At 42.1% G+C, this 15,786-nt stretch overlaps 1 protein-coding gene across 1 annotated transcript in view; it reads right to left on the reverse strand.

The window, feature by feature from the left end:
• Positions 1–2,474: 2,474 nt before the first annotated feature.
• Antxrl (ANTXR like) overlaps positions 2,475–15,786 on the reverse strand; it is a 41,109-nt gene continuing 27,797 nt past the window's right edge. Inside the window, exons 13-16 of the mRNA XM_047554345.1 lie at positions 15,754–15,786; positions 14,757–14,855; positions 14,200–14,280; positions 2,475–2,912 (exon numbers count right to left, since the gene is read on the reverse strand). Of these exons, the coding sequence (XP_047410301.1) occupies positions 2,475–2,912; positions 14,200–14,280; positions 14,757–14,855; positions 15,754–15,786 (651 nt within the window). The remainder of the gene's footprint in view (positions 2,913–14,199; positions 14,281–14,756; positions 14,856–15,753) is intronic.

Genomic DNA, 15,786 nt, shown 5'->3' on the forward strand with positions numbered 1-15,786 from the left:
CTTTTGGCTCTGTCATCCCATAGTGGAATGAGCAAGCAGTGCCCCAGGGTCTTTTTTATAATGATGAATCCCGCTGATGAGGCACTGCCCTCAGGCCTAATCCCCTCTCTAGAGTTCCACACCCTAATACCATCACCCTGGGCATAGGGATCTCAGCATAGGAATTTTAAGAAGATGCAAGCACTTTCAGATCTTAGCATCTGAATTTACACTGACCCCACCCTCCCCAGATGGCAGATGGTAGGATTTGTGTGTCTCCATATGAACCTATAATAAATAATCCTTTTATGTAAACCAACTTATCCTAAACATGTGGCATTAACAAGGGCTGGCTACCTACTTACTTAAAATGTGAAAAGGACAACAGAAAGGAGAGACAGAACACAAAACTCAATGAGTCAATAGATTACTTACCAGCTATGCCAAGTGGCTAGCACAGCACAGGTGCAAGCACTAGAGTGGAAAATGGGGTTCCCTTTTTCCACCCTGACTTCCTCTACATTCTAGGCCTACTCAGTGCACAGACAAGGAGTTGGGGGAACTTCTTTAAGGCCACAACTTTGCATAGGCACACATGCTACCACCTGGATGTGGGGTGTGCTATGCACTGTGCTTGTAGAGGAGGACTGCAGCTCCCCACACTGGGTGTCTGAGAGAGGCTCCTAGGCTTAAGGAGCTCAAGCATCCATCATGTCTTGGAGATTACACTGAGGGATAGAGGAAGAGGATGAGCACTGCACTTCAGGGGGATCCTGCCCAACCAGGGAGACAGACCACTCTATCTTCAGTGGTAAGGAAGGCTCTCCCCAGCCAAAAACCATAGCCAGCATCCAGCCAAAGGAGCTGCAGCCTGGCGCTCATAAGGTGATTGACTGAAGAGACAGTGGGTGCACTGCTATGAAATGTCCATCCCACCCTACCCCTGCATGGGTGTCTGTGACCCTCCTCTCTGGACCTACTTATGGAGATTCACATATGGGCCCTGCCAACTGCCACCCAGACTCCAGGTACCCTCAGCCTAAATATCTCTACCAGACCAGCAGTAAAGTGGGATCACTTGGGACTTTCTATGTAACACAATGAGAGGCTTTTATTCTTTGCAAAACAAAAACAGAATAACATAAAAACTTGACAGAGTTAGGGCTCATATCCCATGACAACTGTCAGAAAGTGAGATGGGGAAGGGCCACTCATTCTCTGAAGCATTCTTGGTTGCTTTGGAAATGAGTCTCCAAATGGAACCAAATCAAACCAATGAGTCCATACCACAATGTTGGAGCTTCCTTGTCCATTTCCTTGGCTTTGACTTGACTTACTTCCCAGGAGTGTTTGGATGCCTCCCATGCTCAGCTGGGAGGCAGATGTGCTGCCAGAGGTTGGAAAGGTTGGGAGATGATAAGTTCCCACCAGCTGGTGGGACTCAGATGTGGGGCACAGACTGTGGTAACTTAAAACAGTGTAGGACAGATAGTGTAGGACAAGTAGGAAGACAAAAATAGTAGTTCCTGGAACGGATGTTTTGAAATTCTGTGAACAGACCCTACACACATAACACAATCCATTCCAGCATCTTTTTTTCTTTGGAAACATGATGGACAGTATGGTTTCCATTATTCATCCTAATCAATCAATTCTGATTACAACCCCAAACTTAGCATATCATTCCTTGATCATGCCTTCCAAAGCCTAACTGAAAAATATAAATATATATTTTGTAGGGAAGGTTGCAGAGCTACCACTAAATTGACTATTTAGATGGTTTAGAGATGACTTCCCCACCCAGGCCATGGTTCCCTGCCCCCCTGAGGACATCAGGGCCCCTTGTAGGGCTCCCATGCCTGGAGGGGAGGATATCTGGGTAGTCATGCTGACACTGGTACACACTCTGTGTTGTAGGATGCTGCATGGTAAACTCCCCTGTGTGGGACAAGTTTTCTTCTCTGGTGTTGAATAGCCCTCAAGGAAGGTTTAACTCCCTCAGGGAAATTTAGAGGATCTTTTGAAATCTCCTATGCTGGCAGAAAGCATGAGGTATCTGAAAGGAAAAATCTCACTTCTAGAATGAATTTTTGCTTCCTTCTAGGACACATTCAGAATTTGGGGAATCAAACAATGTAAAACAGAGATGTGCAGTGTAAGAGATGAGGAAATTTTTGCAATAAATGAGGGAAGGATATTGAGGATAATATTTGTGTTCAAAGATTTTAGGGCTTTTGTTTTTATAGAGAACTTGGAATAAGCCTTATTCTTCTCAGTTCTTGGTGACAGGGCTATTGGGAGTGGGACTCATCCATGCCTAGTGTCATCCACATGACGCCAGAATGCTTTGTCCTGGCTGGTGCAGTATAAATACATTTTAGACACTGGAGTATCTCTTCAGGTGACACACTTATACTGATCAGCAGCAAAACCCAACACTTTTTTCCTATAAACCAAGACTCACAACATATGTCCAGTTCAGCAACAAAGACCTCTTAATCTTTGGTTTTGCATCTTTTAGAAGTTGGTTGAGGGCGGTAGGGGTGGCCTAGGGATTCTATAGATTTCCGGGCAGAGGGAGGGAGCAGTGGCAGCATGCTGAAGGGAGACTGGGAGTACCTAGGTGGGAGATGCCGGCACTGAGGGTAGTTGTTGAGGGACAGGCAATCTCTGCTGGGCTTCAGGAATATCTTTGGGGTGCAGAGTGTCTGTGGCATGGAGAAGCACTCCCGAGCTGGTTGAAGACAGATCCCTGAGGTATATAGTTCTTGTGGAGTGGGGAAACACTCCCTGCTGGGTTCAAGGCAGATCCTTGGGGAGCAGGGTGGCTCTTTGAAGTACAAGCATTCCCTACTGGGTTGGAGGACAATCTTTGAGCTGCAGGGGATCCGTCCACACTGAGGTTTAATCAGGGCAAAGTTGCTGCACCTTCTCTGTAAGGAAAAGAAAAAAGAGGTCACTGAGATGCCACTGGAATTGGGCCAGAAGACTTCAGTTGCCTGCCTTAAGGAGGGGAGTCAGGACCCATCATATAGAGAGTGTGGGCCTTGTTGATACTGTTAATCAACTCATATTAAAAATAGAGTCACTTGTGTCAACCTCTAACAAATGTGAAAGTTACAATACATGAAGTTGAGAATTTATGGAGGAAGAGATTTCATGTACATATACCTGATAACAAGAGCTATCATTAAAAACTCTGCCAGAATCACAACTTTGCATTAAACCTGCCACAAAACTTTCAGATTAATGACTTTACAAATACAGCCACTTAATAGCAATCAATGACCTAGATGACCAATGTCTAATCCATTTTTAAATCCTTTACACAAAAAATACTTCTGCAAGAACTTCTTTTCAATCTTGTTTTGGTTCCACACATTTTATTGTTCCTGTCACACCCTTTGCAAATCCTTGTGGACAAGGGTTGTTCTAAAATAACTTAGGTAATACTCCTTATTTGCCTTTGAAATTTTCTCTTTCCCCAATCTTAATATTCCCATAGTTTACTATGGTGCTATTCCCATGCAGTACCCTCCCACTATCAAATAACTCCTTGTCTGTGAAGAATCTCTCTCTCATATTGCTATTTAGTTTGGCATGTTTGGTGTTGGAAGTAGGATGTGAAGCAAGACCATCTTCAGAAGAAATTAGTGATTCCTGGAAGTAGGAATGGCATCAACATTCAGTTACTTGTTCTATCCATTTTTATGGCTCACCTTTCTTCATTCTGGTGAGTCTTTTCTTAAATTGAGCCCCTTGATTTTTGATAGAGTTCCTACTGACTTTATCTGGGATCTTTCTTGTATAAAGCTGAATTAGGTAAAGAAACTTGCATCCCTTTTAGGACTTTGAAAGACTTTTTTTTTCATGTAAATCTTTTTTCATATAAAGATAAGCATCTTTATGGTTTGAGTGTTCTGGTTTCTTTTTTAAAATTTTTTCAATTTATTGTTTTAATTAGTTGTACATGACAGTAGAATGCATTTATACATTTTGATAGATCATACATATATAAAGTGTAATCTCTCATTTTTCTGATTATTCACACTGCAGGATCACATAGGTCATGCAATCATACATGTATAGGAGATAATAATGTCTGTTTCACTCTACTATCATTCCTTCCCCCGTAACCCTTCCCCTCCCTTCTCTCTCCTCTACCTATTATGAAGTAACTCTATTATTCCCTATTTCCCCCCCTTATTGTGAATTAGCTTCTGCATATCAGAGAAAACATTTGGCCTTTGGTTTTTGGGGCTTGGTTTATTTCACTTAGCATGATATTTTCTAACTCCATCCTTTTACCAACAAATGCCATAATTTCATTCTTCTTCAAAGCTGAGTAATATTCCAGTGTGTGTGTGTGTATGTGTGTGTGTGTGTGTGTGTGTGTGTGTGTGTGTGTGTATCACATTTTATTTATCCATTCATCTGTTGAAGGGCATCCAGGTTGGTTCCATAGTTTAGCTATTGTGAATTGAGCTGCTATAAACATTGATGTGGCTGTGTCACTGTAGTATGTTGATTTTAAGTTTTTTGGGTATAAACTGAGGAGTGGGATAACTGGGTCAAATGGAAGTTCCATTCCAAGTGTTCTTAGGAATCTCCATACTGCCTTCCATAATGGTTGAACCAATTTGCATTCCCACCAGCAATGTATGAGTGTACCTTTTTGCCCATATCCTCACCATTTATTGTATTCTTGATAATTGCTATTTTGATGGAGTGAGATGAAATCTTAGAGTAGTTTTGATTTGCATTTCTCTGATTGCTTGAGTGTTGAACATTTTTTCATGTATTTATTGATCAATTGTATTTCTTCTGTGAATTGTCTGTTCAGTTCCTTAGCCCATTTATCAACTGGGTTATTTGTTTTTTTGGTGTTAAGTTTTTGGAGTTTTTTATCTATCCTAGAGATTAATGCTTTACCTGAGGTACATGTGGTAAAGATTTTTCTCCCAATTTGTAGGCTCTCTGTTCACATTATTGATTGTTTCTTTTGCTGAGAAGCAAGTGGAATGGTTTGATACCATTCCATTTATTGATTCTTGATTTAACTTAAAAACAAGAATCATATGATCATTTCAATAGATGCAGAAAAAGCATTCGACAAACTATAGCACCCCTTCATGTTCAAAACACTAGAAAAACTAGGGATAGTAGGAACATACCTCAACATCATAAAAGCCATATATGCCAAACCCAAGACCAACATAATTCTAAATGGAGAAAAATTTAAAGCATTCCTTTTAAAAACAGGAACAAGACAAGGATGCCCTCTTTCATTACTTTTATTCAACATTGAATAAAAACTTGAAACACTAGCCAGAGCAATTAAACGGAAGTAAGAAATTCAAGATATGCAAATAGGTAAAAAGAACTCAAACTATCACTATTTTCAATGATATGATTCTATATTTAGAAGATTCAAAAAATTCCACCAAAAATCTTCTAGAACTAATAAATGAATTCAGCAAAATAACATGATATAAAATCAATACCCATAAATCAAATGCATTCCTATACATCAGTAATGAATCCACTGAAAGAGAAATAAAGAACACTACCCCATTCACAATCGCCTAAAAAAATAAATAAATGAAATACTTGGAAATCGATCTAACAAAAGAGGTGAAAGACCTCTACAATGAACATTACAGAACACTAAAAAAAGAAATTGAAGAAGGCCTTAGAAATGGAAAGACCTCCCATGCTCCTGGATAGGCAGAATTAATATTGTCAAAATGGCCATACTACCAAAAGCATTATACAAATTTATTGCAATTCCTACTAAAATGCCAAAGACATTCTTTATAGAACTAGAAAAAGCAATCATGAAATTCATTTAGAAAAATAAGAGACTCAGAATAGCAAAAGCAATCCTTAGCAAGAAGAGTAAACCAGGAGTTATCACAATACCAGACCTCAAACTATACTACAGAGTTATAGTTATAAAAACAGGATGGTATCAACACCAAAACAGATGTGTAGACCAACGATACAGAATATAAGACACAGACACAGACCCACATAAATACATGTATCTCCTCCTAGCTAAAGGTGCCAAAAACATTCACTGGAGAAAAATAGCTTATTCAACAAATGGTGCTTGGCAAAATGGAAAGCCATATGTAACAGAATGATTACAAGAATGGTATTAATCTACATCATGTACAACCATAGAAACGAAATGGTGTCCCCCATTTGTGTGCAATGAATCAAAATGCAGTCTGTAAAAAATTAAAAAATAAATAATTAAAAAAAATTAAATTAAACCCTTATCTTTCACCCTGCACAAATCTCAACTCACTGTGGATCAAAGATTTAGACCATAGATCAAAGACCCTGTGACTATTAGAAGAAAAAGTAGGCCCAAAACACACCATGTTGGCCTAGGATCTAACTTCCTTAACAAGACCCCTAAAGAGTGTTCTGGTTTCTAAGTACTTATATTTATCTGTGAATTCTTCAAATCTTTTCTGGTGAATACACTCTTGGTATTGTATACCTGATTAAATATTTCATTTCATCTGTACACTTAATTTAAAAATTTTTGTGGGCACTCTTATTTTGGCTTCATTTTGGTTTGTTTGCATGTGTCTGTAAATGATTTGGTTCTTCTCCAAGAACCAAAGAAGTTTCTGAACTTCTTTCAAGAACCAATTGAACATTCTAAGTATTAGGTCACTGAGGAATCACCAAGGCATTCATCACCATCTAAGAGGGACTCTAATTTGTGAAGAAGCCTCCTGTGATAAGGATAAACTGGACATGCATAGGCAAGATTACCACTAGAGAACCTGCTAGACTTAAAGCAATTTCCATGCAACTACGAAAAACTTAGTCAGACAAACTATAGCAGACTATTTATCAAACAATTCTGTGACAAGTACATCCCTCAAAGCAAGACACCTTGCTCAGTCCCTTAAAATTTATTGACAGGACTTGAGGACTTTTCTTTCCCTCCTGAAAGATAACAAACAGAATGGGATCTCAAAATTCCAAATATGCCCAAAAGGTTCCCACTCAGGGAGTGGCTACATTGTGATTCATTCTCATGCACACTTTTAAACTGATTGGAAAATTATAACAAGAATAAATTTTTAAACTACAGTTATAGGTCTAAACAATCTAGGACATCTTAGTCCTGAGCCAGGAGAATACTGGAGACAATATTCTTCCCTTCCCTGCCCCGGTTCTGGAGAAAAGATTGTCTGCAATGTCCTTACTTAGCCCTGTGCTTCACCCTCCCTCCTCCCAACTCAAAAACATAATCATCTCAATATCCAATCCATGAAAGGTGCCAGTCGCCCATCCTATGTTCCAGCTTGTGTCTCAGTTGTGTCCTATTGTTGGGCCTTACACTGAGAAGCAAATAAGAAAAGCACCCAGCATAGAAAAAGAAAGAGGAACTCTGGAAAAATTCTATTAGCACAGGAGATTCTTAGACATATGACTACTTTCTTGCCTTCCAGACAGTCAAGGAGAAGAACTGTCCCTATTTATCCTGATACTGGTGTGGGCAACTACTGTCAGGAGCAGGTGACTTAGAAGGTGGGTCAAAACTGGATCTGGAGATAGGACCCCAGGAACTCCTGTCCATCTGGCTACCTGGATCCCCTGGCCAGTCCCTTATCATTACCACAGCATGACCTAGTATTATTTTTTTATTTATTTTGGTACTGGGGATTTAACCCAGAGGCACTTAACCCCTGAGGCACATCCCCAGTCCCTTTTGTTTTTTATTTTGAAACAGGGTGTTCTTGCTAAGTTGCTTAGGGACTCACTAAATTGCCGAGGCTGGCTTTGAACTTTCCATCCTCCTGCCTCAGAGTCACTAGGATTACAGGTTTGTGCCATCACACCAGACTCTAGTAGTCTTTAAAACTCAGTTTTGGAGCAGTGGGATGTCACTTCATCTCTATTTTTGAGACTAGAAAGGTGAAACTTGGAAAGAGTAAGCAACTCAACATGGCTGAGCCACATTCTTATGTGCCCCTAGAAAATGCCAAAGGGACTCTTCCTTTCATTTCCCTAGTGGTCTCCAGAACAGATTCCTTTGCCTTCATGCATCTTGGATCTGAAATGCCTCCTTATGCAGAAAAAAAAGACCAAAAAAAATAAAATTTACAGGATGAGAATATTTCTGACTAGATGTATTTGTTTGTTTGTTCATTCTTTCATTCATTCACCAACAGTGAGCTCTGTATCTGTGGACCCAGATTCAAAACAACAACAACTTCTGGAAAGCTTGCTTCTGTTAACAGTCCAACCTGTAAGGTTGGTGCATTGTCTGTCTCCCACATTACACATATATGCAACAATGAGAGTTGTCACAAACAGTTTTACCATTGGATTGATGAAGATAGTATTTGATTTTTTGCCTTTTGCTTCACCAGGTCCGGGTTGCCCCAGGATATTTTCAGTGTTTGTTTTCTCTGCTTGGAAGGAATTCTTCTGCTTTTTCCCACTGACTTCTTATCAATTTGTTTCAATCTTCTATGGTCAACCAGATATTTGCTGACATATTAGTGACTTTGAATTCTCTGGATAGAATTTGCACTTCCTAACATTCTCCAAAGAAAATATAAGCCCTGTCATGATGGTATGACATTCTTTTGGTTCACTCCATTTCCCCAGCACCTGATATGGAATAAACTTTGCTGAATTAATGAATATGATGAAGTCTGTGAACATTTTCCTTTGTGAATTCTTTCCACAATTTTCATGCTTGATTGCTATGCTAAAATCAAATATTAACTCATAATCTATTTTTAAATGTTTTTATTAGTGAATTATACAAATTAGTGATTCATTTTGACAAAATCATACACACATGGCATATAATTTGCTCCATTTCAATTCCCATTGCTTCTTTTCTCTCCCTCCTCATCCTTTGCGGCACCCTGTTACCTTCTTCTATTCTACTGGTCTTAATTCTATTTATTCATTGATTTTTAAATTGATACCTTATGGATATACAAAAAGTATATGCATATATGCACCTGTCATCGTTTGGTCAATTACATCATGCAGTTCCTCCCTTTTCTCCTCCTTCCCCCTCAAACACAGTCCTCCTACTCCACTTATCTCCCTACTCTTTCCATGAGATTGCCCCCGCTTTTATTTTCCCTTATTTTGCTTTTGCTTCCATATCTGAGAGGAAACATTTGACCCTTGACTTTCTAAGTCTGACTTATTTCACTTAGTATGATGTTCTTCAGTTCCATCCTTTTACCAGTAGATGCCACAATTTCATTCTTCTTCATGGGTGAGTAAAACCCCACTGTGTGTACATACAACATTTTCTTTATCCATTCATCTGTTGATGGGCACCCGGACTGATTTCATAACTTGGCTATAATGAATTGCACAGTTATAACCATTGATGTGCCTGTATTACTACAGTATGCTGATTTTAGATACTATTAGGGATGCTTTTTACATATTAACTATTTTAATTATTTAGAATTTTAATATGTCAATATGTTTAATTTGTGCTTTTCCCAAGTAACTTACATAATCAGTGAGTAGACATAAGTGCATCTGAGTGCACACTCAGGCCCAAAATCACCACTGATGGCTACTGTCACAATCACATGATCTATTTGGTCCAGGTAGTGTTTCATTGGTTTGGGGCATCATTTTATGCACCCATTGTCTTATTTTAATTACTGAGGCTTAATATTTGTAGGATAAGCCAAATCTCTCCCTGCTGTTCTTTTTCAAAAATTCCTTAGCTATTCTTAACTGTGCAGAATTTCAGGTGAATTTTAGAATCATATTGATCAAATTTCTTAAGAATGTTTCATTACAATTTTCACTACAGTAGTATTATGCTCATGAATTCCTCAAGGAAAAGTCAACATTGTGGTTCAAGTTTTTATAGTTTCAAATCTTCTCTTAGAAATAACAAATAAATTTTAGATTTCTTTTCATTATAGGTAGGTACTTTTTTGTTCACTTATGTGTAGGCATTTTGTTTTTTCTTTCTCCTGTGAATAGAACAGAATCTTTCATGTTTGTTTCTAGCTCCTTTATTTCTATTTACTCTGGAGCATGAGCAATCACTATGGGCCTGGTGTTAACCACCTTCTGTGGGAGGCCTTTGACTTTTTCAAGAGCAGAGCTGCAGGACACTAGTGCTGACTAAGGATCAGCAGGTGTACTGATAGAGAGCAGCCGGGGGGCTTCAAACCCATAGTATGGAGTCTAGTTGGTGTCAGAGTCTGAATCAATGGAGGAAGCATAATGGGATGAAGGAGGTGTCTGGAAGTTAAGAGGTCTCCTTTATTTTTGACTGTCTCTGTTGATATTCAAGCCAGAAACTAATTGTTTGTCACATTGTCTTAATCACTCTGCAGTGAAGGGGCATTGCCCAAAGTGTATGCGAAATATTTGATCTGTTGATCATTGCTGCCAGTGCTTTAGAGTTTCAGCTCTATTTCTAGATTTCTTAATATTTCATAGGGAGGAGGATGGGTGTGTGTAGGGTGGTGAGGAGTCAGAGGGCAACCCTTGCCACTACAATCCCAAAGATACAAAGTAAGACTTTAGGAAGAGAATTTTACCCTCAAAAGGAGTCAGGATTTGGTTCAAGAAATGAATTTCTAGGAGTTCTGGACAGCTGAGAGCCCACTCCAGATTTGTCACACCTGCCCCTTAGTCTAGCTTTCTTCACGGGCAAAGTCAGAAGGAGAAGAATGCAGTAGTCTCTAGTCACGAATGCATCCTATGGCCCATTTGTTATCAAGCTTGCAATGTTACCCAGAACAATAGTTTCAACCCACAAACATAGCTGAGTTCAAATCTGTAAGGGGCATGCCAAGTGACAAGGGAAAATCAAAGTATGATTATTCTAAAATGATTTGTATCTATCACTTTTAGCACTGAAAGAAGACACACTTTTCAAATGTTTCCATAGATCACCCTGAAAACATGATATTGGAGATGGAACCAGGATTTGGAAGTCAGCCTATCCTGGGGTCAATTCACAACCCAGCCATACCACTTAGCAACACTGCCATGCTGAGCCCATCACTAAACATCAGAGTCTCAGCTTCCACAGCTGCAAAATACACAGTAGTAACAATTTCCCAGGAAAAGATGGAGTCACATATATGGCTAATAGATTGGAGTCGAGCCGTTGGATGTTGACCCTGTTGCCTCCTGGTTACATGGCTGTGGGCAGGTTACTTGACTCTGTGGGGACTATAGCCTCCTTCCAACAGTAGAGTTGCTGGTTTGGTTAAAGCTTCTGTTTGTGGAGAGTACTTAGAATAGTGCATATATAAGTGCAGCTACTATCCCTTCAGGGCTGTTGTGAGAATGAAATGAGATCCAGATTCTAACAGGCCTCCTACAGTGCTAGGCACAGGAGTGGTGCTCATTGGAAAGGCTGTGCCATTATTGTAGATAATCTATTCAGGGAGCAAGAATGAGATTTTGCACCATTAGCCTGACTTTCCTAACTGATTTAGGAGGTACATTTTCATTCAACTTAATGATCTGCTGTATGAGACAAAGGAAGAGAATTTTACCCTCAAAAGGAGTCAGGATTTGGTTCAAGAAATGAATTTTGCTGCTTTATTTTGTATGTGTGTGTAAGAGTTGATCTCAAAGGGGTCACAATTAGAAAATTTCTTTGGGGAATTGACGGCTGTGGGGCAGAGAGCCACATTTATTGTACAAAAGATGAAAGTGAACAAGGTGATCTGCTTTCCTATGAAAATGCAAAGGTTTAGCGTAAACTGAGCCTGTTTAGAATTTTAGAATTTTCTGGGTGATGATGTGCTGAAGTGTAAAAACATCTGAATTTGTTGAAAGAAGCACCTAAATGAACTTGAGGAGATAGCAGTTCCTGTGAGTTCAAGACCAACTTCATCTGAACAGATTCATTACCTTGCTGAACTCATTCATCTCCCCAGGCCTGTTCGCCATTCCATGTCAGAAAGAGTAGTTTAGAAATAGCCTTCCCTCTGGGTGGAATGTGGGTGCAGGGCACCACCAGTTCTGTCAGGACCCTAACCTGCTACTTCCATTTGCTGCCAAACCTTGCAAGAGGGCCTCCATGAAGTCCTGTCTGAGAGGAACTTCAGGAATAGAAGTAAGGGGGACATAGGTGGCTCGAAGTGACAGACAGCTGACATTTCTCTGGGGCAGGACCCCTAACTGATACCCCCATATATTGAGCTACTGGGTCAGGTTTAATCACTCAAGTTGGTCTTCAGAGGGTTCCCACCTAGAAGGGCTCTCTTCCTGCTCATGCAGGAAGGCCATGACCTGATGATACATTCCCAAGCGCCTTCATCAAGGACCTGGATGAACTTGCCAAGCAGGCTGGGCCAGTGTTTCACGTTGTTTATATAGGACTGGGACTGAAGGCTGCCTGTGCCCTGTAGAGGACTGCAGGTCTCAGCTGACACCCACCCATCCTCTTCATTGACTGACTCACTTTAAGCCCTGGGACCAGTACACTGAAAGCGTAAACAGGAGAGACCTGGAATTCCTCCAAACTTCCATAACAGAAGCCTTACAAGACAATGGGGTCTGTAAGACTGTGGTTCGGAGGAGCTATGTCAAATTGGACCGTGGCAGAGAGCCAGAGGGAGCTCCTGTAAGGCATAGCTATGGATCTCCCTGAGTTCAGGTGAGAGAGGAGGTTAATTTCACATAACTCCAGATGCTGCTATAGACCGTTTGAGTGGCTATGGGCAACCTTTTGGCCCTCTCTGGGTTGGGCATCTGTTTTGACCTTAGTGTCACAGGATGGATACTCCTGCCCATAGGATTTCAGGATGCACTTGATGAGATGACCGTGAAGGGGCCTGGTAGAGCTGGGCAACTGTAAGTGCTCTCTATATGCAATCACTTGGCCACTGTTCTCCAAAGTTTTGTTCAGAGGTCTGACTAATCCCACACCCACACCTTGTTGGTTAGGAAGGCATTTCTGGCTTCTTTCTGGTGTCCAGTTTTAGCCTCCAGCCTTCCCTCTGCTTGAGGTTCCCTATTTTCACAGCTGTCCATTTTGTTCTGCCCTCCTACCTGAGTGGACTTCTCAGGGAAGGACATCTCGTCTTGTTGAGAGCACAAGACAGGTGTGGGGCTCTGAGGTCACTTGGGAAATTGCAATATGGAGAGGATCCATGAGAAAGGACCTGGAGAATGGTGATCTGTGCAAGCATGGCTGGGCCTGACAGCCCTATTCAGAGACACAGAAACGGAACTACATCTTGGAGGAGCTCCAGAGCCTCCAGGCTGTGCCCTGCTGCATGTCAGCAGGCAACTGGGGTCTTCCTCATTCATGTCTTATCAGAAGTATTCAGAGACTTTCAGCCAGCATAGATCTAAATATGCACTTGTCCACCACTGAGGGCCTGGTGTGACGAGTCACACCAGGAAGTGTCACCTGTGCAGCAATCACACAGTTCCTGGGCACTGATCATCATGGGCCAGGCCCTGGACTATGTCTGTATGGAGGGCTGGATAATGGGGGTGTCCAGGTCAATGAGTCCCAGGTCAGTCAGGAGAGGATTCTCAGGGCTTGACCCTCATCAAAGCAGACTTCCAGTGGCTTCATGTGGTCATAAAGCTGACCTCATAGGGGACCAGGCAGGGGAAAGGAAGTGAACCAGCCACAAATTCAAGTCCAACTCTCTGAGTCATAGACTTTGAATATGGGAAAGTTCATTCAATTTTTCTGTGCTGTAGCCCCCCACCCCCAACCAGGGCCATCTGGGAATATACTAGCCTCTACTATACAGTTACTGGGAGGATGAAAACAGGGAACACAGGGAAAGTCCTTAGGCTAGCATTTGGCCCACAGGATGACTCACTAAATAACAGCTGTCAGTATTATGAAATTGCAAGGAAAACAACTAAATGATGTGCTTTCTCCCCACTGTCATCAGATGATGAAAGAAGAGCAGAGCTTTAATGCCTGGCAAATGGGTCAGTTTTGGACATCCACCACTGTCAACCACATCCACCAGCCCTGCTGGTCCCCAGTGAACAGTAGTAGGACTGCACAGGTGCCATGCACAGACACTGTCAGGGAAACCCATGAGGGACATGACCTGTCCCATGTCTTAGGCATTCCTTCTGGGCATACGCTCAGTCGTGACTCTGAGGCTCTGAGGCACAGTACCGAAGGGCAACTGTCAAGGGCAAATACAGTGGCCATTCTTCCCATAGGAAGCATCCCGGTGTCTGGCTCACCTGATACCTGGGATGATACCAAGTCAATGGCAGTTGGTGGCAACTTGGGTTGATATACTGGCACCAGGAGTCAGTATTTCCCTGAAAAACAAATGTTGGGAGGAATGTGTGGTGGGCAAGCAGAGGTCCTCAATGGGGAACATGAGGTGGGCCTGGGGTCTTGGGCAGAAGCTCCAGGAAGGGTAGGGGACCTACATTTGGGGGGCACATGAGGAGAGGTCAGAAAAGAGGCATCAATGTCCTGCTCAGGACTAGGTGCCTGAGATAAGGACATAGCGAAGAAGAAGGCAGTGAAGATGCCAGAGGAGACCCTGCACCCATGCAGGGCAATGCATGGCCTCAAGTCCTGGAGTTCAGGCCTCCCTGACTCTGAGTGGATATGGACTAGCCCTTACAGGCTGAAACAGACTTGTGGCTTCCTCCTTCTTTGGAAGGCTTGTTTTGGCTCCTCTGTGACCCATAATCAGGGGAATTTTAGGGCCCAGGCTTTTGTGGAATAAACTGGTTTCCCTATTTTCCCTATTTTCACAGCAGCCCCACCAAAGGGCCCTTCTTACCTCTATTACTCTGGGTCCACACCCACAACAGGAGACAAGCACTGTGGGGCATGTATTTATACATGGTGGTGGAGGAGGGGGTGGTTTTTCTTCTGGCTTCTAGGAGAGAAAAGCACATCTCTGCATCCTTGCCTGCAGATACTGGGGGGGCTGAACATGGCATCCCTGGCACTGGTACCTGGCACTTTGGGGCCACTCACCTAATGTTTTGGGGTACATAAAAAGACAATTGAGTGGCACTCCATACCAAGGGGAGTGTCCTCCACAAAAAGAACAGCAAAAGTCCCCGTTTGCACATCTGGCTCTTCCACAAACTGCCAGCAATCTCATTTCTGTGTTCTTAGCTCTCCAGATGCTCCCTTGCTGGAAGAAGTCTGGCCTGGAGGCTGTTCAGTGGCCCTGCCTCTGCAGATGCCTGTCACTCCAGCTGCCTGTGGCAGGTGCAGATGCAGTCTTCCTAGGCAAATCCAAAGCCAGCATAGATTCCACCCAGACAGGGAGGCCAGCTTCCTACCATATCCCAGTCAGAGTGCCCTTGACAGACTAACACTCAGCCCTGCCAGGAGACAGAGATGAAGACTCATTCATAGGAGCCAAACAAACCTCCAGAGTCTGGAGTGGGAACCAGCACTTGAAACCTGAGGTTCCTTTTAACAGAAGGCTCCCTGACTACTCAGCATCTTATAGTAAATCCATTGAGTTCCACAAAAATCCCACTTATGTTAGTAGCAATCATCATATTTTCTGATCACATCTTCAAGACACTAATTTTGTAGCACAGGTCAATGATCAAGAATCTCTGGATACCTGGAGGGGTATTGTATGGGTGACATCAACCTGAGTCAATGTCCTTCCCAGACCCCTCCTTGACCCTCTGTTTCCCTTGTCTTTGCATAGGTAGGTTGGAGCTCCTGAGTACAGGCTTCATGATGCCTCTTTTGAAGGTCAGTGTTGTCCTCAGGTAAGAAACAAAGTCATAATTCAAACCTGCACATACCTTTTCTGGCACAGGTGGTGGCAACTTGATGGG

Source organism: Sciurus carolinensis, chromosome 5 (genome assembly GCF_902686445.1).
Source record: "Sciurus carolinensis chromosome 5, mSciCar1.2, whole genome shotgun sequence".
Taxonomy (NCBI): domain Eukaryota; kingdom Metazoa; phylum Chordata; class Mammalia; order Rodentia; family Sciuridae; genus Sciurus; species Sciurus carolinensis.